The sequence below is a fragment of the Apodemus sylvaticus genome, chromosome 9, assembly GCF_947179515.1.
Source record: "Apodemus sylvaticus chromosome 9, mApoSyl1.1, whole genome shotgun sequence".
Taxonomy (NCBI): domain Eukaryota; kingdom Metazoa; phylum Chordata; class Mammalia; order Rodentia; family Muridae; genus Apodemus; species Apodemus sylvaticus.
In genome coordinates, this window is record NC_067480.1 from 26,478,189 (window position 1) to 26,502,188 (window position 24,000).

Below are 24,000 nucleotides of genomic sequence, written 5' to 3' on the forward strand. Positions count from 1 at the left end.
CTTCGCAAACACAGGGCCGCCTGGTCACCACTCCTCCCAGAGTGGCCGGGGTTGCCTCTCCTCTCCAAAGCCTTGGTACAATGGCTGCCCCAGGCCAGCAAGAGGGATGGTTTCATGCCAAGCTCAGCCTCAGGAGAGGCGAGTATAGGACGCTCAGAGGGACCACAACCACATTTTATTTAAGGTTTTTATTTTCCTCCACACTGGCAAAAGTTCCGAGGGAGCTTAAAGTTTTGTAAACATTTTAACTATCCCTCTTCCCCACCCCCCCTTTTGAATTTACAAAGCAAAGGAGAGGAGTCTCACATTTTAATGGTTCCCTATCTCCTTATGCTATTTGATCCAAAAACTATTTACAAGTTTGTAGCAGTCTCTGTATAGTTATTATACACATTTAGGAGGGAGAGAGGCAAGAAGGGATAGGAGAATGGTGATCCAAAATAATAAAAATAGAAACCAAATAGAATCTTCCAATACCAAACTGCTCTGAGAGCAGCCCCAGCCTTGTCCAGGCACGGATGCTGAGCTGCCCACCACAGCGCCTCTTGCACAGGCCCAGCCGACCCACAGCTGCAGCCAAGGTGTTAGACTATCCCAGGCGGTGCTCGCCAGGCTGGAGCAGCAGCAGTCAGAGTCTGTTTATACTGAGCTTGAGTACACTTGGCCTCGCTATGGAAGTGTAGGCGCAGGCCTCCTGCCCCGGGGCCTGCCCATCCCACACCCCACTGCATCCTCCTGCAGAGTGGTTTCCATGGATGAAGGTCTTAAAGATGGTCAGGCTTTGTACCTTCTCTTTTCAGAAAAGGCAAGCAACTTGCCATCCCAGAATCTTCTCACAAGACCTTTTCAGGGCCATGGCAAAGCATGCACACGGTGCTCTGAGGGACAGATGTTTCCCCAGCTTTTATCAGAAGCAAAAGTTTATCCCTATATCTGAGTTGAAATTACACAAATTCATACATATGGTAAAGATGCCTCTTAAACGAGACAAATTTTCACATAAGGGCCCAAAACAAACTGGTCCTAGTCCTTTGAAGTAAAAATATTTATGCGTGGAGGGGAGATCCGTTTTATATGAAAGGAAAATTAAGTCCCTGTCCCAGGCCATAGGGTTTCCTTTGTCCAGTAGTAAGGTTGGAAGTCTGTCAGGGAAGAGCACAGCTTGCTTGGAAAGTCACTATCTAATGAAGAACACATGAATCCTTTCTCCAGAAAGAACAGCGAGGGGATGCAACATCAAACAAGCCAATCTACACCCCTTCAGGGCCTCTGATGCAATTCCCACGTTAACAATGGCCACGCAACCTCCAGACAGAGTTCTGCCTGTCTGTGGCAATGGAGAAGTCACTGTCCAGGGGGTGTTTTTTGCTGGCCAATGTCTATTAACCATTAATTCTCTTCACGACTGCACCAGTTAAGGCCCTTTGCCTGTATGGGGTGGTAGGATGGAGGGATGGGGGAGAAAGAACAAAACAGAACAAGAAAAGTGACAAGAGAAAGTGATCTGCTATTGGCAGATTCCAACACACTTCCAGGGGACAGTAGATGACATCAATGTGTGCTGGCAACAGTAGCTCTGCTGGGGAGCAATCCCAACTGCCACCCCGAGACAAGGGTCTGCTCCACTAGGTGCAGTCTGAGGTGCTCACCAACAGTGACTTAAAGTAATCTTGGACACAAAGGGCTAGGAAAAAAAAAAAGCCTGAGATGATTGGTTCTGTGATTTGTTGCAGAGTGACAGAGCAAATGGTGAACGTATGTTGTGTCCAATGAGGAGAAACCATGGTCACTAGGCAGGAGTGGGAAGGCTGGCACAGCAGCAGGTACTCAGTAGTCATCCAGAGTCTCAATCTCTCCCATGTTCAGTCGCTCCGACGAGGCATTGACTGAAAATCCTACAAGAGACAAAATAAGTTTATAAGTGACTGCTCTGACAGCCATGTGGTTCAATTTCAAGCAGCTGGCTGGAATGTAAGTCTCTTAGGAGGAAAGATGCAAGCAGGCCAATGCAGAAAAGGATCTCTGATCAGGCTGCAATGGAATCAGCTTAGGAGAAGCATCACCAACAGTATTCACAAACACCGTGACACTGGGATACTTAATGCTACTGGTCACATGAAGAACTTTTTCAATAAAATCCATAACCACAAGTTGGTAAGAATTTTAGTGATAGGCCTCTTGAGAGTGAGTGACTCAAGAAAGCTTCCCAGTTGCTCTGCCCTGGATGAATCCTCAACTGTTCAGCTGTTGTTTGACCGCCAAAAGCAAACAGGCAACTCCCTCCACTCCACTGCGGTTGCTGGTACTGGGTGGGTTCTTCACACCTTCATTTTGTACTTCTGTGTTCAAATTTTCAAATAAATACACATTTGAAATGTTCCAATAACAAGCAAAAATGCCTTGCATAATAAGATAGCTTAATTAACAGACTCAAAAATAAGATTAAAAAAAAATAAACAAGCCCGTTTACTGCTAACGGAGAAGTGGTGGAAAAAGCTGCTGTCTGACAAGGCCAAACCCAGGGAGAAGGGAGCATACCAGAGCCCATCCAGAGCCTCAACCAGAAACTGAGCGCCCACCACCCACCACGAGAGCCCGCTGTCCCCTCAGAAATACTGAAAGGGTTAGTGTTTTCATCTTTCAGGTGATGGTTTTATTTGTTAAGTCGAAAAACCCAAAGACCAGTAGTCTATGAAATGAGTTATTGCCTTTATTCTGAAGGTTTGTTCAGTTTAAGAAAAAATGAAGTGAAATAGAAATAATGAGTTGCATGCAACAGAAGAAATGTAATTTTAAAATCAACTGATTTTAATTAAGACAGGAAAAGAGAAAGCTATTGAGAAATAAAGATTATATGTGCTGATCACCAAGTGACCATCTGCTTTTTAGCAGACATGCTCTGTCTTAACTGATTTAAAAGCTCAGTCAGGCATAAACTTTGCCTCCCAACTTCACAAAGCAAGAGTTTACCACTTTCTACTCAGTCTAGGACACTCACTTGGATGCTTTCTTTTAGGATTATGACAATGGTTTTGTAGAAAAGGGGAGTCTGACCTGGAGGAAACTATATATTTTATCACCCCCAAATGGTTTACACTGCCCCCCACCCCCCGCAACCCCTACAATTATTATAACCAGAGAAGAGTGAAGGGCACCTAGGAGTGAAGAGAGCTGGGACTCCCTCTGCTGGTTCCTTTTCAGTCTGCTCTTTCAGTGGACACTTTAGATCAAGTTGGAATCTATTTTTCCAGTACGTGAATGGAAGATTTTTCTCAATCTATAAATTTGCAAGGAACGTACACATTGAAAAGTAATATATGAAAATAAGCAGAAAATTTAAAAGATAATTAAAAACTATCAAAGGCCTTCCCAGAAAGATGGGTAAGTAGGCCGTGACTTTCACATGCAAAGCTTCCTCAAGTGTGTCTCCTCAGCACTTCACTAAGAAGCTCTGCCTCCTTCAGTGCTGGCTTTCCTCCCTGAAGGATTAGGGAGGACTCCAACTCTAAGAGGACTGACCCATCTCCCACTGTACTGAGGGATGTTGACGTCCCTCTCTGCTGGAGTCTCTGGCAGAAGACCAAGACCACACTGCAAGGACAAACATGGACAGCTAGACCACATCTGTGGAGCAAGTTCGCACACCTGTAAGCTAAATTACAAGGGCTTCTCAGCTACAAGTACAGTTAGAAATCTGTTCGGCTCTACCTGCCTGAATTTTATACTTTCCAACCCATGTTTAGTATTAACATCCTAGAGAAGGAGAGGAAAATGGACTGTGACAGCTTGTTGAAGCTGGGAGGCCTGGGCATCTAAATCAGTTAAGTCAGACCATGAAGTTACATTAACTTTACATTCAAAAAGTGCAAAGAATTTCATTGTCATCACCATTTGTGGGTTTGTTGGGCCAATTGAAGGAACACAGCAGCTTACATTCATTACTTATGAAATACTGTTCCCTACCATCCCTGGTGTCTTTTAAAGCCCTAATTTAAGCATCTGCTTTCTCAGGAAGCTGCTGTATGTGAGGACAACAGCCCTCAGTACTGGACAGGGAGGCGTCTACCACAGAAGAGTGGGGAAGGCCTGCAGCTCTGGCTCACTGGCAGACAAGTGGGTGTCCTGGCAGTGCAGTCGCCCAGGACCTACAGAAACTGGACGCAACAAGTACTGCTTCATTCAACATCTGCTTCCAGCATAAATAAGCATCTGAACTTCTCAACTAGCTCTATTGTCGCTACTTTCATTATCTTTGTCCGAAATGCTAACCAAGGCTTTATAGTTTGAAGGACCAGAGTACTGTCAGTTTGCTTCCCCAGCACATGGGCACATCACATGCCCAAGAAATACTGTCTACTATTTTTAGAACCAGATAGTAAAATAAATCTTTACATGAAAGACTGTAGTGATTACTCTCAGCACCCAAAACCTTCCACCCACCCCACCTGAGGGTCCAGGCCTAGTCTTACCTAATAAACTGGGATCTGCTCGAACCATCTTCTGCTTTTTCTTCTTCTTGCCACTTTGCACAGCCTCAAAATTTGATTGTTGGTTGTTGCTCTGATTGGTCTGAAATACCGAGTGGAGTGTACTGTGGTTCATCCCCCAGACAGAGTCCTATGAAACAAGACACAAAGCAGCACAGCTACAGTTACACGGAGTCACACGGCGCACGTGGCCATGGCGGCTGTAAGAGAATGCCCGGCTTGCCTTTTCCTTGTCAAGTGAGTCTGTTAACCACAATCCTCTGGCGGAGGGATTGCTCAGTGAAGGGTGCACACTACTCTTGCAGAGGACCTGAGTCTACCTCCCTGCTAGGCAGATTACAACTGCCTGTAACTCCAGGGGGATTGCATGTTTGATGTTGTGGGTACTTATGTGTACGTACTCACTGACCCACAACATACAATTGAAAATAATTTTAGATTATTTTAAAAATAAATCCAAACAAAACAAAACAAAACAAAAAAATCAACAACAAAAAAACAGGCCTAACCCCTTTCCAGCACTGAGGGTGGGCCTGAGCTAGCAGCGCTCCCTCACAATGCTCTACTCGACGCCTGATGCCTCTACAGTCTCCCCTAGAACTTCAAGCTTTCGCTCCAGCTCTATCAGAACGGATGTCCTAAGTGTTCCAGCAGATTCAGCGCGTGCGGCATCCATTAAGAAATGTAATATAGTTGAGCAGTAGTGGCCCACACCTTTAATCCCAGCACTCAGGAGGCAGAAGCAGGTAGATCTCTGTGAGATCAACGCTACCAGCCTGGTCTACAGAGCATGTTTCAGGACAGCCAGGGCTACACAGAGAAACCTTGTTTGGGGAGGGGGAGAGGAGAAAATCAAACCAAACAAGGAAACAAACAAAAGAAATGCAATTCACAGTATATGGCTAGCAACAGGCTTCAACACTATGGTAATACACACCCCTGACTCACAGCAAAACATCTTTGTTCTCTAGTACACAAGTCAGAGAACCAGCTGCCAGTACACCAGAGGCCAAAGTCACATGCTACTTATACTAGCAATCCCAGAATAGATTTTTAACTTGAATTTGTTACCACACGCTGGCTAACTGGTTAAACTATAGGACAGCCCACTAATCCTTTGTTCTTGATGTTCTTACACTCCAGTTCAAAGATCAGGGGCTCCGCCACAGAAGGAGCAGAGAAAACCCGGTGTACTCAATGGGCACACAGGATATGAACGCGTTCCTGCTGTCTTACCTACAGGAGAGCATCCCACAGGTGCAGTGCTTCCTGCACTACTTCAGACCTCATGCTCCTGCATGAGATGTCCTGAGACATCTGTCTACCATGGTCTGGTACTGCACCTGACACCACCTCTTAATTTAGCCCTAAGTTTGTTTCACACAGTTAGATCTAAAATGTCTTGTGCTACACTGTATTTGCCCACATCTTCAGAAAGGATCTACAACACAGTTATCCTGTCTAGTGGAATAATGTGGTTCAAGGACATGACTATTTTTAGCCTCTTTATGAACCTTGCCAATTTATCATTCAGAAAACATATATTACCAGCCTTCAAAGATCCCACATTTGTAACGTCACTGAACTGTTTATTTTTTATGGTCATTACGAGCACACATGCTCAGAAAGGCACAACAATCTTTAACACCAAAGGTTCATGCTCTCAGCTGCAGGAGGATAAGGAAGCATCCACCTTCCTACTGTAGCTCACACCCTGTAAGCAAGCGTTTCTTCCTGTCAGTCATCTAAGTACAGTGTTTCCACATCTCTGTGCCTCTGTGACTGTTTTCACTCTTAGGGCCTCCCAGTCTAAGGCCTAGGTGCTATGGAGCACTTCTTAGCCCAGAAAGACTGCTACAGCTGAGGGAGAAGATGTGCAGGAGTCGTACAAGTGAGAAGGACAGCTGCACTGGCAAGGATCAGTACTAAGGAGTCAACAATGTCAATAATGTCTCTAACAAAATCTTGAGAAACATTATGCGCCGATTAGATGCTGTGTTAATGAGACTTGCAGAACTTAACCCTGTGTAATCTGTAGAGGCAAAGCCAGTACTCTTAATTAACTAGTCACTAGGACTGTATTTATAGAGCAGTGGTTCTAACCTAAGGGGATTGTGACCCCTTGGAGGGGTGTGTGTCAAACAACCCTTTCACAGGGGGTGTATATCAGATATCCTGCATTTCAGATATTTACATCATGATTCAAAACAGTAGCAAAATTACAGTTATGAAGTAGCAATGAAAACAACTATATGGTTGGAGGTCACCACAACCTGAGGAACTGTATTAAAGGGCTGCAGCATTAGGAAGGCTGAAAAGCACTGGTTTAGAACAAATCTACAAGGCACAAAGATCAACTGTATCTTCACATTCCCTTCAGCAGCACAGGAAATACCTGTCATAGCCCATATACAGTAACACTGCTGTCAGGATTGAATACAGGAACACATGGCTTATGATCTGCAGCCCACTAAACCATGTATATGAATCAAGAAAACACACTCAGGTACCTTGGCTGTATTTGCTATCTGGAACATTTACACAGACATGTACTATGAAGGACACACAGATTTTGAAAAGTTTTAGATGCATAAAAATGTTTTGTTGTTCTTGTTAACTTCTCTGTCTTCTCAACATTTACAGGCATTCCTACTCTCACAGATGGCACACTGTTACTTTATACCTGCTGCTGCTGCTGCTGCTGCTGCTGCTGCTGCTGCTGTTGATGCTGCTGCTGCTGCTGCTGCTGCTGCCGCTGCTGGTTGGCTTTCTGTTTGGCACGGCGCTCAAGGAACTGCTTAGCAAACTCCTTGGCCTCAGAAGTATCTCCTAAGTAGGCCCTGGTATAGTCATGGACTTCATAAGGAGACTCCACTTCTTTCAAGAAAGAAACAAATGTGGGAACTGCAGTAGAAGAGGGAAGACACCATGAGATCGGATAATAAAACAAGCCCCATGCACGGAGACGCAGCCTCCGGGTTACTACGTCACCACACTACTGCAGACAGGAGCGTGACAGCCCCGCAGCTGCTGTGGGAGACTCTCATCTGTCTAATACAGATGGAAGAGACCCATCAGTGCTGAGAATTCCACAAGAGCAGCAAACACACCACACACACCGAACTTCACTAAAAGTTATGTTGGCTGAATTACATGTTACAATGACTGACAGGCATGTGTCTGAACCTAATTTGAGGATTCTTCCCTTCTTTCCTTTAATTCAACTTACTAAGTGCAATGATGGACACCAGCTACCATAACAGTTATGTAAGATCCAGATATACATCTTCTGAAACTTGTAATTAATTGGGGTATTACATGTTTTAGAGAGCATTAAGTGGAAAATAGGAATTGTATGGTTTCAAACACCAGAGTTAGACAGACGGGTTTAAAACTTGATTCTGAAGTCTGCTGGCTGTGTGACCTTGATGAGTTACTTAACCATTCTGAGCCTCTGTTTCCTAATTTATAAAATGGGGATAATATCACCTACCTTGTAAAGGTATCTTCACAATTTACTGCAAAAATATAAGTGTCTGTCTGGGATAACGTCCTGTTAGCCCAGCTAGTGCCCAGCACATGGTAGGTGCTTAATGGATGGCAGGCATCACTCCTATGCAAATCTGCTGTCTCTGAAGGCCTTCAGATGCTTAGCTAACGTTCCAATGCCACAAAGGAGCCGGTCAATTCTTCACTGTTCCATGCTAAAGACATTGGGCAGCTTTGGGCAGCTACCATCTTGGTCTCTTCAGCTAAGACAATCCCTTCTATGGTACGACCAACAGTCATTGTTGATCATGTAGGGGTGGGAAGGGAACTCTTCTATCTGAAGAGCTAGCTCTCTGTTTGCAAACATGCTTTTCTTGAAATTGCGCTTTTACTTCTGCAGTTTCGGCCCATACAAAGCAAGTCTCCTTACTCATTCACTTTGCTTTGGTACTCTATTGGGCAGGCTGACTTTGGTCCTCAACTATGACAGTTAAGTTTCTCTTACACATGATAATGTAGCTGCAAATATTTCCCAGGAAATGGGAAACAATGCCTTCCTTTGTCCTGTTCATTATTAAGGCAGCCTCAGCTGTTATTCTTTGGTAACTGCTCATAGTTTATTTGAGCATAGTTTTATAGACTTTTCAAGTTTTTAATGGACGGTGCAGTCTGGCCCCCACAGAATCATCAACTACATTCTGGCTTACTGCTCCAACCTGCCAGCCTTGTTGTAGGTCCTGCTCTGTGAATCCACATGCTGGGATTCCCTCCCCAATTCTTACCATCCAAGTTATTTGCCGTATTAAGGGCATGAAGCATCTGTTCACACCACTGGGTAAATCCATCTTGGGCTTTATTTACTCCCTGAAAGAGCTTCAGCAACTTTTCTTCTTCTTCTACTTTCTTATTTTGCCGGTTAGACACACCTACAGATTTACTAAAGCAAAACAATAGGGCGATATTATATTCCCAGAAACTGTTACTACGTGATACTATAATACCATAAATACTGTACAGGCAACATGGAGAGCTGCCCAGTAAGCCAATTCTTAGATCTATACAAGAAAAAAATTCAAATATTTTGATTGGATACCTCCTTAAAAACTAGCCTCTGCTAATATCCTAGTTTATAGGGCTTCTATTTTGAGAAAATAATGACGTTCTTCCTCCATGTCCTTAGGTAAGCTGTTTAATTTACTAAGCCTCAGTTTCCTCATATGTAAAATGGCGCCAATATTTCTTTGGGTTATAACAAGGAATGAAGACACTCGAGCAAAGGCCTGAGCATAACAGTGCCTGGCAAAGGAGCTCAGTAAACTAACGTGCTTACCTTCTTTAAGTCTTCAATCAAAGTCAATCTGACACCACCACCATTTATTAAGTACTTACTATATGCCAGGCACTTTACTACTTCACATGTGTTTGTTTACTCCTTACAACTACACTCATAAAGTTATTATCTTCATTTTACCCATGAGGGAACTGAGGCCCAAAAGAGGTTCTCTCTTGCCCAAGGTCACACAGCTACTAAGTGTCAGTGCTGGGATCTGAGTTCACGAATGGACCAGACTCATGCTCATTCAACAGCACTGGCTATCAAGGAAAGAAAGATGAAGATGAAATAACTAATTTGCCATACAGTAAGTTTAGAGCCATTGCAGAAGTATTTGGAATGCTCATTCTAGTACAGCTTAAACGTACAAATTAGAAAAAATAAACAAACAAAAAACCCACCTATGTTACCTAGAGAAAACATTGTTAACATCAAAAAGTGTTCTCTAATTATTATTATCAGACAGTCACCATGTAGTGGGCAAGGAAGTAAGTGTTCAGCAGTAGGAAAACCTCAGGGAACAATCAAGTGTGTTTCACTGGGTAGAAAATAATCACCAAAATTATGAGTTACATGCTTGGGCATAGATGAAAGTAAATAGTCACTATATCTAATTAATATCCCTTCTACCACCACATTCCCTCCTCTCCCACCCATCAAAGTACATGGGTGTACTCATTATGAGCCCTACCTGAGACTGGCGTTGTTTTTATTTTTATTTGTTGAATTTCTAGGTCCCACCTCTTTCACTGCATCATCCCAAAACCCCATGTTGGAGTTTTTGGTGTCTGCATTACTCCAGATACTACTGACTAGATCAGACGCCCACTGGTTAGGAGGACCTGTGTTTATAGAGCCCCATACAGAATTCCCAATGCTGGTGTGCAGGTTGGAATGCTGTTAAAAAGACAAAAAGACTTTGGTTAACAATATCAAAAAGATAGTTTGAAAAGATAGACAAGAAGCAGTCAACAAGCATGTGATCAGGAAGAGAAACCCACTGTGCTGTTCCGGGCTCTGTTTGATTGCTGGTGTTGCTGTTGCTGTTGCTGCTGCTGCTGCTGCTGCTTCTGCATCTGCCTGGCTTCTTCCTGCTGTATCTCCAGTAGAGACTTGGTGGTACCTGCAGGTTTGCTGACATTCCCCCAGCCTGAGAGTTTCTGTTGCTGCTGCTGCTGCTGCTGCTGCTGGAGAGCTTTCATCAATTCCCTCTGCTGCCGCCTTTGCTGTTGGAAAAGGACAGCCACCTCGGGACTTGTTTTTACACTAGTTATATGCATCAGGACAATATAATACAATATAATACACAACAGCTGTTTAAAATACAAAAAGGATTAATTCTTTTGGCTAAATTAAGACTGAAATGCCAAGTGGTACTGAGAGGAAAACTAAAAGACTAAATACAGAATTCTTACAAATGAAGAAGGTTTTTTGGCTTAAGTGCAAAAATGAAATAAATGTTCTCAAAGTTCCAACAAAATGAAAGTAAATATATACTTTTGTACATTTGTTTGTGTGAGGACTTGAGATGGGATTTCACTATACAGAGCCCAACTAAGTCTGGCAGTCAAACTCTCTGCCTGTTTCCTAAACACTGACACTGCCAGTGTGTACCACATGCCCAGCTACATATACTTCTTTAAAAGCATAAACCAGTAAAGGACAACACATACAGACAAGATTTTTTATTCATAATGTAGGGCTAGGGAAGATATCTAAGTGAGTGAAGTGCTTGCTCTGCAAGCTTGGGGACCTGAGGTTAGTCCCTGAAGCCCATATGAGAAAGTAAGTACAGTGGTATATGCTCTGCTCACCAATTCAGCACTACAGAGGTGGAGACAGGCAGATGCCTGGGTTTCATGGGCTAACTAGCCTAGCCTACTTAGTAATTACAGGGGAATGAGATAGTCTCCAAAACAATAAAAACCAAAGAAAGCAAACAAACAAAGCACCTGATGTTTCTTTCGTCTGTATGTGCACATACACAAATAAATATCTAAATAGACATGTGTAAAGCTGGAAAGCACAGTATTAATCTCCAGGGTAGCACACCCAATAAACGGAAGCATAAATGAAGGAAGGTGCTCCCAACACACAGCCCACAGAAAAACCAATAGTATCAATATGACATGTATAGCAGAACCTTTGATAAGGTTTTGAGACCCTTAACGAATACTAAACATTTAGCATATGCTTCATGAGCTAAAAGCAAGGGACCAAAATAAATAAATAAAATTCAATAAAAGTGAACAAGAGAAAATAGGAACTGCCTTTTAAAAAATCAATGTGTATGAGTATTTTGCCTGCAGATATGTATGTGCACCATGTTCGTCCAGCACCAGCAGAGGACCAAAGAGCACTGGAGCCCCTGGAACTGAAGTTACAGATTGTGGTGAACCTTCATGTGGGTGTGAGGAATCAAACTTGGGCCCTCTTCAAAAGCAGCAAGTACTCTTAATTGCTAAGCCATCTCTGTATCTCTGAATTGGCTTTTTAAAAGCTTTCAGCAGATAATATCCCTAAAGCACAAGGTCTCAACCTGTGTGTCTCCACACCTTTGAAGGGGCTAAATGACCCTTTCACGGGGGTAATCAAGATATCCAGCATACCAGATACTATTCATAACAGTAGCAAAATTACAGTAAAGTTGCAACAAAATAATTTTATAGCTGGGGGGGTCACCATAACATGAGGAACTTTATTAACAGGCTGCAGCATTAGGAAGGCAGAAAAACACTGCCCCAGAGAGTTGATGGTGTATTCACTAAAACAATAAAAAGCTATACACTGTAACACACTATACACTGTAAATTTAAAACAAGATAGTATAAGCTAAAAGTTCAACAGAAAATCCAAAAGATAAAAATGAGGAAATGTGCCCACCAATAATGGTAGGTACAAAGACAAGCAGAAAAAAAAGAAAAAAAAAAAAAAAAAAAGAAAAAGAAATCAAAATCTATCTAAGACACTCATGCAACTGACTGTAACTACAGGGGGGAAAAAATTCAAGAGATGCATAGCACTGAGCATGTCCAAACTGAGCAGGTTAGAGAGCCACAGGCAGCATGCTCCAGAAGACAAAACAAGTAACACTATCTTGGGTTTCTCTATGTGACAACTAAGCATAGCAAAGCATTTCATGCTTGTAAGATACAGGAGAACAAAAGGTTCCAAAAATATACTCAAATGAAGAGAGAGTGAGACGCTAACTTTCGGGAAGCAGGGCTGAGGGCAAAACACTGGCTGGAACGTTGCTCAGCAACAGAATGCCTACGGAGCTTGCATGGGGAGCCTGAGTGGACTCTTGATTGTTGTTCACATTAACTTTTCAATGAATACAGACTAAAATCATTACAATAATTTCTAGCCTTGAAAACAGAAATACTCTGCTCTCAGACACCCATTTGCTGATAATCTTTTAGAGAAGGTTATCCAAAAGTAAAGTTTAATCCTTTGCTTTTACATTAAAGTGAGAAGGCAATTTTAAGGTAGAGAAATGCTTTTACCTATTGGATGATTTCCACTATAGATAGATTATACTATATATGGCAGATAGACAGACATGAGTATAATCTATCTATCTATCTATCTATCTATCTATCTATCTATCTATCTATCTATCTATCTATCTATCTATCTGTCATCTATTCATCTATGTACCCCCCCCCCCCCATTCCTCTCATGTATCTACAGCTGCCTAGGTCAGTGAATGGCACAATGCAGATGCGAACAGGACAGCGTGCATTCTCTAACAAACTGACGGTTCTGCCTCAAGTGCTAGCTACATGGAGCATGTTCTTCAGGATGGCTACACCTCTCGTCCGTCTTAGGGCCTCTGCAGGCACACTACTTAAGCATGGTCAATCTATCATCCCACCCCAGTAACAACCCCCATGGCCTCTCCTTCCTGCTACCAATTCTTTCTCTGACACTTCTCAGTCTCTAAATCACCATGTAGTTTGCGTCATCTCTGTGGCCGTTAGTCCACAACAGTGAGCATGCCATCATTATACCTGGCTGCATTCCCAGACTATGAGTGAGTGAATGAGTTGAATTGATCAATAAAAGAGACACCTTACAGCAGGCCTTGTGAGTTGATTATCTTCTTTTCTATTAAAAACTTATTCCCCCTCTCCTCCGCAATGTTTCACTGTTTTATAACCTCCCTCTCCTACAATGAACTTCAGGACATATAAAGTTAAAAGCAGAGATATTCTTTTTGTCATATTACAAGTTTTTCTAGGTTAGTCAGAGGACCCAATATCCTTTACAGAAAAATATGCCCTGCCTTCAACACAAATTCAGAAATGGATGTACCATCATTAGTAGTAACTGGCAATTTGACATGAGTTAGAACTACAAGACAGCAAACTCCGGGCTTGGGAGATTATCTTGATCACATTGGCTCAGATGAGAAGATGGCCCCTGATTGGACCAGGGCTGGACAAAGGACTAAAGGAACAGAGTAGCATGACCTCATCTCATTTTCTCACTGTGGACACGATGTGCCCAGCTACTTCAAGCCCTGCTGTCTTCACTTTCCTCTCTCCCCTTATGTTGTTTCTCCACAGTTCTCAACACCCTATGTTGTTTTTTAATAGTATTTTTTTTCTTATTCTTTGACAATGTCAAACATGCATATAATGGATTTTGGAAATGTCTGCCTCCCACTCACTTCAACATCCCTCCCAATCTCATATCCTCTTCCTTTTATTTATTTTAAAAAAACAACCCACTGAGTTCGTTAGCGCTACCTATATAGACAGAAGTGTAAGGCTATTTACTTTTCTTTATGAAGTAAATAAAAGTTGAAAAGCTATATTAGAAAGTTCCAGGACTGTCGGGAACTTTCAGTGGTTAAGAGCACTTGTTGCAAAGGACCTGGGTTCGACTCCCAGACCTTCATGGAGGCTCACTACCTCAAGCAGCAGCACATGTGATGCACAGACACACATGTGGGCAAAACACTCAGACACATAAAATAATAAAAATATATCTAAAAAACTTAAAAAAAAAGTTCCAGGAAACAGTTATATTACCAAATCTTATGTTACTCCTATTAAATTCTTCATATATGCCAAAGGGCCCAAACCATATTACAAGGTTTAGTAATAATGAGTCAAATTCTGGCATAAAGCAATTCTGAGAGTAACCACCAAGAAGAGCTGTTGGTCCGCAGTGCACACTAAGCTGCCTGGACCATGACCCAGGGTCTTTTACTGCTTACCTCTTCTCGAAGCTGGCGTTCTCGTTCTTCTTCCAGCTTCTGGATCTCAGCCAAGGACAGTGTGGCCTGGGACTGACATGTTGCTGTGTTAGACTGCTGACCCCACGTTGATGAAGAGGGAAGCTAAAAACAACAAGCACAAGGCAAAGCGGGTGAGAGTCAGGAGATAAGGAAGGGTGACAACACTATGCCCAGATCTTCTACTTTCCTCAACTTGACAACATTCATTTCAAAACTCCTTTTCCACGTCATTCTTGTGCTTCTCGTGCTCCTAACCTCTGTTTATTTTAAAATAACTAAAAACACACATATGCGTTAATGTCTGCATGTCCTCCCATTTGGGTAGAAGTCTGTTACACTGAACAGCTAGTAGCAGAGTCAAAATCAAAAGGAATGACAACGTGTGACTAAATTAGTTGAAGATTTTTTTTTTTAAATCCATAAAAGGCCATCATCTAAGGACCTAATGAGTGGGTTGAAACCCAGAATTTCTGAACAGAACACTGTGGCAGAAAGCAAATGAAAGGCCAGGCAGGTTCCATCCAGTCTCTCATGAAGGGAGTGGGGGCTAATACAACCAGGCTGCTATGGAGCTCTAGACATGAAAATTAACCTTGCTTTTAAACATCAACAATTCTACTTTATCCTTTGTATTAATTAGCAAAAGAGAGTATAAACATGTGGCCCTGAAAACCTAAATTTTTAAGTCTGGTTTTCTAAAGAGAATTCTGTGTTCTCCTTTGACCAATAAAATGGTAAACTCAAATTTAGAAACATCTTACGATGCTTAAACAAAAAGTAACAGTGAAACCCAAAAGCTAACCCAATTTTTGATTTTAGTATTTATTAGCATGGATGAAAACACCCAAACACTAAACAACACCCCAGGAAAATCGGTCTATAAATAACAGAGACAGTTGAGGACAGAGGTGACAGTGCCAGGTAAAGGCATGAATGTTAACAATATGAATGTCTTCAACAAATCACCAAGCTCAGCCCCTAGCCAATCTGCTCCAATATGGTAACAGTATGGCAGTTTTCTCAAAGCAGTCCTTTGATGAGGTAAAAAAAAAAAAAAAAAAAAAAGGATCAGAGGAAGCTAACAGGCAAAAGGAGGGTGGGGACTATCTTTATCTTCACTTAGAATGTGTATTTGTAAATTATCTCAAATCTTTATTGGATGAAAAAAGGAAACAGGTATACATGGTAAAAACTATTCAGAGCTTTTGTCTTCCCCTTATCTCAGTTACCACAGCCAGCAATACAGCCTCTTAAAAAGGTCTTTTGCAGCCAGCAAGATGGCTCCCACCATGCCTTGGGACCTGAGCTGAGTCCTCAAGAAACACATGGGAAAGTGAGGACAAGCTCCAGGAGCAATTGTTCCCTTCACGCCATAGGCTCTTGTCTGGGAGCTTTGTAGTGTGGTCAGTGGGAACAGAACTTAGATCCTCTGGGAAAGTAGCTAGCAAGAACTTTTTTATAATCACTGAGCCATCTCTCCAACTTGCTTTCAAGATCTCCCCTAGAGTGTTTCTAACTTTCAAGACTTGCTCACTGTAATGCCTCTCTCATAAACCTCATCCCCAAAATAAACCACTCAACTTGAAAGTTCTTTCTATTCCTCAAATGACTATTTCAAAGCTGCCTTAGCTCAGGAAGGAGTCTGAATGGATTGTGACTTTCATATTTTACAAATATCAGAGTCTCTTGAAAGTTTATATTTAAACTCAAGCTTGCGGAGTTCTAATCATAATTTTCTTGTCTTACAAGATCTGAGAGCCTTGTTAATGTCATCTCTTCTCTGCTCAGTACACTGGATTCCAAGTCCCTCATATCTTTATCCTGTGAGTTCCTTGAGGACGGGAGACTAACCCTAATTTCAGGTTCAATGTGAAGCTAGCAGAGCACACCTCCCATCCACTCATGGCTGGAGCAGCCCTCAGTGCTTGCTCACCATACTCCACCTTCAGATCTCAGCAGGCAACAAATGAGCTTGCCAACTGGATCAAGGCAGCTCTTTCCCACTGGCCCTTCCTACTCATCCTCACCACCACACCCTTTCTAGAAGACTCTCAGACTCTTAGTATTCATTTTGAACTTCAATAGTACTTACTTTCACTCTTCCACTTCCTTACACTTAAAAAAAACAAAAACCAAAAACAAAAACCCGCCGGGAGGTGGTGGCTCACGCCTTAATCCCAGCACTCTGGGAGGCAGAGGCAGGCAGATTTCTGAGTTCGAGGCCAGCCTGGTCTAGAGAGTGAGTTCCAGGACAGCCAGGGCTACACAGAGAAACCCTGTCTCGGAAAAACCAAATCCAAAAACAAAACAAAACAAAACAAAAACCCAAAAAACAAAGGAAAGGGGCAAGGAGATTATGTAGTCCTGGCTGGCCAAGAACTTGCTTTGTAAACCACACTCACCAGTAATTCAAAAAATCTGCCTGCCTCTGTCACCTGAGTTCTGAGATTAAAGATCGGTGCTACCACATCCTTGGCCTGATTTTTACCCAATTTTTAACAAGCCCCCAAAGGCACCTGTTCTGAGCTCGCCCTGCTATGGTCCCACTAGGAGAGTGGGGCGCTGCTGTGCCTGCTACTCTCCCAGCAGCTGAATGTTCTCTTCAATCTGTTTTCAGTTTTGCTGTCAGTGGTGTTGAAATGGTAAAGAGGAGTGACTTCGACTGCCACAGAACCCTACTGAAAAGAACCAGGCAGACACCTTGTTTGCACCAGACCGCTGCTTGTCCCACTCTCATATGTGTCTGGCTTTCATTTAAACTCGTAACATGTATGTATCACATTCTGTTTTGTTGATAAGCCAAATAGCCAACCTAATATTTAACCAAAGTGGTTCCTCCTGTATCTAGAATTATACCTTCATTTGTGCAAGCTGCTGCTGCTGCTGTTGCTGCTGCAACCTTCGGAGAGCCTCTTGCTGCTGCTGCCTCTGGCGCATCAGATCCTTCTGCCGCTGCAGTTCCAGTTCCTTCCGTTTTCGTTCCTCTTCTTCATGCCGAAGTCTGGCTGCCTCCTCCTCCATGCGCAGCCTGTTCTCTTCCAGTCGGCGCTGGGCTTCTTCCTCTTCCCGAGCCCATTTGGCAGCCTCCTCTTCCTTTGCAGAAGGAAAATCCAAAGAGGGAAAAAAATGTTTTATTAATTGTAGAGGGATAAGCCATATTGCTTTTAAAGGTGTCAATCATGATGGTATACAGAAATGATAAAAGCAAAATCCTGTTTAGTATGACACTAGGAAGAAACAGGTTTTACAGGGGTCACAGATTATAGAACTATCAACTGTCTGTGGTAGAAGTTCTGATCTCAAAAGTAGCTCACTGTCTTAAGGGTTTCTATTCCTGCACAAACATCATGACCAAGAAGCAAGTTGGACTACCAGTCCAGCCAGGTACCACCAACCCAAGTACCATCCACAATGGCCCTCCCCACTTGATCCCCAATTGAGATCTCATGGAGGCATTTCCTCACCTGAAGCTCCTTTCTCTGTGATAACTCCAGCTTGTATAAAGTTGACACAAAACCAACCAGTAGTTCACTCACCATATGCGCGACAAAGTCTCCTGGAAACGTCATTTCAGTACTATGGGCTGAGTAAGCTTTCCAGGGTGCTTTATAAGAAGCCACTAAGTCCTCAGCTGGGCCTGGAGACAGTGACTTCCCTCAAAACAAGCTCACCATGTCTCCTGGTTCATTTGTCTCAGTGCTGAGTGCCCTACCTTTGGCAGAAAGGGTTTGCTATATCTGCAATACTCTTTGTCCAGACAACTCATTTTCCTAAGCAGAGATTAGATGTGAGCCTCTGGTAGGTAGATTTTCTTTGTGATTTTTCTTTCAAAGACACCTCATCTAGACTATTATTGCCACTGCCCCATCCCTCCAAGAGGGACATGTCCATTGCAAACAAAACCGGTTTTAGCCTATAGCCTAACTAGTTACCATCCATCTTTCTTGCAAATCTGCCACCTCAGAGACTTAAAATGCTATACTTTATTTCAAGGTTTCAAATGTAACTAGGAACAGTAAAGATTAAGCCAAGGTGTGAGTTCTGGGACAAAGGAATGGCTGTAAGTTAGAAAGGAGGGAAGATGGAAGGAACCACATGAGAGCCGAGCAAGCCCTCAAAGCTGCAGAAACCAGTGGCTGACCTAAGCCGCAGAGGGATTGAACCGAAACGGAGCAGCGGAAAGAACTGAGAGGGTCAGCTGTCTGCTGCAGGCTATAGTAAGGAAAAGTTTCACAAATGGCCGTCATGCAACACAGAGAGATACTGTTTACACTGCCCAAGAGTCACAGACAATCTAACAAAAATCAAAGTGCCAGTAAGGAACACTTCACTTCCAACTGTTGGTCAGGGGACTAAGAGACCCCCAAAGGCAATAGAGGCTATAACCATCAACCTTGGTTGCCTCCTAGAACTTGAAGGTAAGAACCTCTTGCTAAAGACAACACATTCTGATCACAGAAATGGAGAGATCAAGCTGGCACTAACCTAGAAGCCACCCTCCCTGGTTTTCATAGTGTCAAAAGGTGCTATACATAGCACCTACAGGCTGCCAGAGGAGAAAGGTAACCCATAGCCTCACGCAGCTCTGAAGCCCATACATCACAACAACGGCAAGCTGGGAAAGATATTTCCAATAATGCAACAGTGGCACTTACATCTTGGCAGTAATCAAGAGATGTCTAATTGGATTTATGGCTGCTAAATAGGAGAGAAGCTTAGCAAAGAACCTGTGGCTAGAATGGTCAGTCACAGTCCCCGGTAGCGAACATACTACTGCCAGCTTCCTAAATCATTACAGCTTCCAACTGTATGCTTATATATAGATTAAGTACAGCTTCCACCCCTTATCAATGCAATTTCTTTTGCAGTAGATGCAGTCTACTACAGAGATCCACAACTGTTCAAAATCCAGAGAATTAATGACTGTAATATGGCCAGCTCCAAGAGGGACATTTACATCCTATGCACCTAAGGCTCAAGGAACATCATAAAGATTGGAAGAGCCAAAGGATCAGGACAACTGCTACAAGACAATGTCTTAGAGACACAGCAGATGCTATACCAACTTTCAGTATGGCTGACTTGACTACATGAGTCTTGAAAAGACCCATTAACATACCAACAAATAGAGAAAACATTTACAGAGAAAAGTTCTCTCCTCAATATAAAGAGCCACAGGTAGTCAAAGGCTCCCAAAAGAAAGAGAATCAGTTTTCTCCAGAAGCAAGCTCCCCTGATAAGATTACCAGTTCTAAGTGTTCAAGTCTAAACACGTGTGGACTCAGTAAGTTATTTGTGTAGGTATACAAATATAAATAGCTATAGAACAAAGAGGGCATGAGTGCAAAAGGGTTGGAGAGTGGCAAAGAAAGAGCTGGAGAGGAAGAGACAGGGGTGGAAATAATGTAGAAATACGGTATACTTGGTATGAATTCTCAAAAAACTACAAAATTCTAAAATTGTAAAAAAGATACTACTAAGGACAGACTAAGCAAACAGCCAAGCCACAGCCTAAGAAGAACAAAGATGCAAATCTTTACTTAACAAAGAATGTCTTCAGAACATAAAGATTCTATATCTAAGAAAGCAAAAACTAAGTTAGTGGGGGAATGTAAACATTACCAAAAATTAAAAAGCTTTAGTGTTTTAAAGCATGTCACAAAAAAAAAAAAAAAAAAAAATCCTATAAAGAATACAAAGCCCAGTAATCCATGCTATTACAGATGGGTTTTCCTTTTAATGGTGGTGCATTAAATTTCAGCACCTGGAAAGCAGAAGTGGGCAGAGCTCTGTGAGAGCGGGGGTGTGGGGGTGTGGGGGGTGGGGGGTACTCTAATCACCATCTCAAAATGAAAAAATAAGTTTTAAGATTCCCACACCATAGTGTGCCTTTACCATAGCAATGAAGAAAATCAGAGATGTATTTCTTTTTCCCTCAGAAAACAAGTTTCATTTGAAGAGATAAGCTATACAGACAGAAGTGACAATCAGTTCTTTTGATGATTGTGAGCACCTTGAGAAGGTAAGGAGCTGTCCCTGCCCCAGCTTTAAGAAACAGAGCACAGTAAGGATCTGGCTACCTGCTTGCGTAACAATTCTTCCTGCTTCCGCCTTTCCTCCTCTTCTCTCCTCCGCTCCTCCAATCTTCTAAGAGCTTCTTCCTGTTGCTGTCTTTCCTCCTCTTCTCGCTGTCGCCTTAGTGCAATCTCTTGCTCCCGCTGGCGTCGCAGAGCCTCCTCCTAGAGAAAACGAGGAGTGCAGTGCATATGAAACTCTGGCTTACCAGTACTTGAAGAGGGGTAGACGATCAACTACTAAGTTTCCTAAGTACAGAACAGGATCTGGAGTGAAAAGTACCAGGTTAAGTTGAGAAGGCAGGTATATTAAGATTAAAAAAAGAAAGCCAGGCATGGTGGTGTACTTTAATCCCAGTTCTCAGGACACAGGGGCAGGGGGCAGATCTCTGAGTCTCAGGACAGCCTGGTCTATAGAGCAAGTTCCAGGACAGTCAACACTACACAGACAAACGCTATCTTGGGGAAAACGAATGAACAAAGGAATGAAGCTGGGCGTGCTGGTACAGGTCTTACAACCCAGCACACAGATATGGAAGTGGGAGGCTCACTATAGGTCCAAGGTCAGCCTGATCTACATAATAAGACCCTGTCTCCACAAGAAATAAGATGAATAACAACTATTTAAAATACTAGTGGACCGCTATGCAGTACGAAGTCTATCCTGGCTTAGATAGCCACAAGTCTACTACTGACCCTAGACAGGATACTAGAGCACAGGCTTTGCTTTCTCTGTTGGTATCCTTAGCTCTTAAAAAAAAAAAAAAATCACCTAAAAATATACATCATAAGGATGCCAAATTGAGGGGGCTGGAGAGATGGTTCAGTGGTTAAGAGCACTAACTGCTCTTCCAGAGGTCCTGAGTTCAATTTCCAGCAACCAGCTGGGAGGCAGAGGCAGGCAGATTTCTGAGTTCGAGGCCAGCTTGGACTACAGAGTGAGTTCTAGGACAGCTAGGGCTACACAGAGAAACCCTGTCTCAAAAAAAAAAAAAAAAAAAAAAAAAAAAAAAAAAAAATCCAGCAACCACATGGTGGCTCACAACCATCTGTTATGGGATCCAATGGCTTTTTCTGAAGACAGCTATAGTGTATTCGTATATATAAAAATAAATCTTTAAAATAAAATAAAACAAATAGAAAAAGGATGCCAAATCAACATACACCAAAACCTAATATAGTGAGAAAAGCCATGCATCCCAAAACATCTTCATGTCCCATCACTAAGTACCATACAGAATCATACAGGGAACACTATGTACTATAGAATTAAATGTGTATTTTTTAATCTCCTCCACCTCCCAGGGATTGTCTGTGTAGACCAGGCTACCGCTACATACTACATGTGTGTCTGGTGGCCTCAGAGAGTAAATAGAGCATTGTATACCCCAGAGCATTGGTTCTCAACCTGTGGGTCATGATCCAATGGGCGTAGTTATGTATTAGATATCCTATATATCAGATATTTACATTTTGATTATAACAGTAGCAAAATAATTTCATGGTTGGGGGTAAGGAACTGTATTAAAGGATCAGAGCATTAGGAAACTTGAGAACCACTGCCATAGAACTTGAGTTATAAATGGTTGTGGACCACGGTGGGTATTTGGAATCAAATCCTGATTCTTCTGGGAGAGCAGCCAGTGTTCTTAACATGCTGTGCATGTCTCCAGCCTTCTACCATTATCTTACACTGATGCATAGTGTAACTCCAAGAAATAAATTTGTTTCTGTCTTGTCATGGATCCTTCTGTTCTTCACAGAACATCTAACAGCCAACAAGCACAACCGTGTAACTAAAGGTACGCCTCAGACCCCCAGAGTGCATATTCCCACTGGAGTCTATAAAACTCCAGCAGAAAAGCAGACTAAGCAAGCTAAGAACAGACTCCTCAAAAGCAAACAGTAAAGACACCATTAAAAACTAGTTAGCCTCACTGATTAAAAACAAAAGCACTATAAAAGACTTTCAGACATCCTTAGTAAAACATTGGGATGAAGTCTTGTTGTATCTCATTATGGTAGGCTGGCTAAACTATAAATTCAGAAGGCAAACTTTGTACAGCCTCTGTGATGGTGTAGATCTGTGCATATAAGTAATATCTGGCATCAATGATGACATAATTCATTAATGGCAAAAGTCAAGATATGAAACATTAAGTACAAATGACCTATTTCTTAAGTGATCACCCCCAATTGCCTTTTTCTTATCTACTAGTAGTTCAATCAAAGAAAATGCATCAATACTGGGTCACTGTTCTCTAACAGGACAGCTCAACAATTCCCGCGGCAGTCACACCATGCTGATGAGTTAGTAATCTAGGGTACTCAGGGGGTGGCATGCTTGTACAAACACAGTCTACATCAGAGACTGAAGCATCTGTGCATTTCATGTTTGTAAGAGGTCCTGACACCAAACCCCTGTATTTAGGGATAACTATGAAGTTCTGGGTAGAGAGGGTTTGTCCTCCATGTTTTTGAAATACTAATCACCAGCAGAGAGCTAAAAAGGTTTATTAATATCGACTGGAGGGCCAAAGTCTTAGTCAAAGATAAAGTTTTTTTTTCAAAGTTTAGCTGAATGATTTGAGCATGTGAAAAGATGCTCAGACCACTATCACTTGGGAAATGTAAAGCAAAACTGCATGAAGACCCTATACTATCTGGGAAATGTACCAAAACCCCATGAAGACCCTATACTATTTGGCAAAAGCAAACAAGCAGAAATAACAAGTGTAGGAAAAAAGAAAAAGACACTCAAACCCTCATGCTCTGAAAATGAGCACATAAAAAATTTATAATAGAATTCATGTCTCATGTGGTAAATATACTTCTGGTGTGTATACATGTAGAGCTGAAAGTGATGGCTCAATTATCTATATGCTCATGTTTACAGCAACATTATTTACATACTCAAAATACACATATGAAGTCCTCCAAATGTCCATATAGGTAAATAAAAATGTGCTATCTACATATAACAAATTTATTTAGCTTTAAGAAAAGAAATTCTGATCATATTCTATGACAATGACACAAACTTAAGTCAGTCATCAAATGACAAAATGAGGTACCCAGAGTAGTCAAAATCATAGAAACATAGAAAAATGTGGACACCAGGGGCCAAGAAGAAGTCCCTGTTCCGTGGGTTAAGAACGTTCAGTTTGGGAAGATGAGGCAATCCTGCACCTGGACGAGGGTACGGCCTCAGTGACAGAGGGTACGGCCTCAGTGACAGTGAAAACGTAAGATGCCATCACACAGTTTTTAGAACGCACATTTGACTTTATAAAATAGTAATGCTGCGCACCAAAAATTACTTCATGTTTTTATCACTAAGGCTAGAATGTCTAAAATCTGATTAGGTTA

General features: G+C 42.2%; 1 protein-coding gene across 4 annotated transcripts in view; it reads right to left on the bottom strand.

Moving 5' to 3' along the window:
* Nucleotides 1-1,689: 1,689 nt before the first annotated feature.
* Nucleotides 1,690-24,000, bottom strand: part of Gigyf2 (GRB10 interacting GYF protein 2) — a 122,592-nt gene continuing 100,281 nt past the window's right edge. For all 4 annotated transcript variants that reach the window (XM_052192302.1, XM_052192301.1, XM_052192299.1 and 1 more), the window contains 9 exons: nucleotides 20,638-20,796; nucleotides 17,414-17,650; nucleotides 14,537-14,659; nucleotides 10,311-10,535; nucleotides 10,001-10,206; nucleotides 8,759-8,913; nucleotides 7,171-7,391; nucleotides 4,470-4,617; nucleotides 1,690-1,895 (listed from right to left, as the gene is read on the bottom strand). In XM_052192302.1, the coding sequence (XP_052048262.1) occupies nucleotides 1,828-1,895; nucleotides 4,470-4,617; nucleotides 7,171-7,391; nucleotides 8,759-8,913; nucleotides 10,001-10,206; nucleotides 10,311-10,535; nucleotides 14,537-14,659; nucleotides 17,414-17,650; nucleotides 20,638-20,796 (1,542 nt within the window). In that variant the 3' untranslated portion in view covers nucleotides 1,690-1,827. The remainder of the gene's footprint in view (nucleotides 1,896-4,469; nucleotides 4,618-7,170; nucleotides 7,392-8,758; nucleotides 8,914-10,000; nucleotides 10,207-10,310; nucleotides 10,536-14,536; nucleotides 14,660-17,413; nucleotides 17,651-20,637; nucleotides 20,797-24,000) is intronic.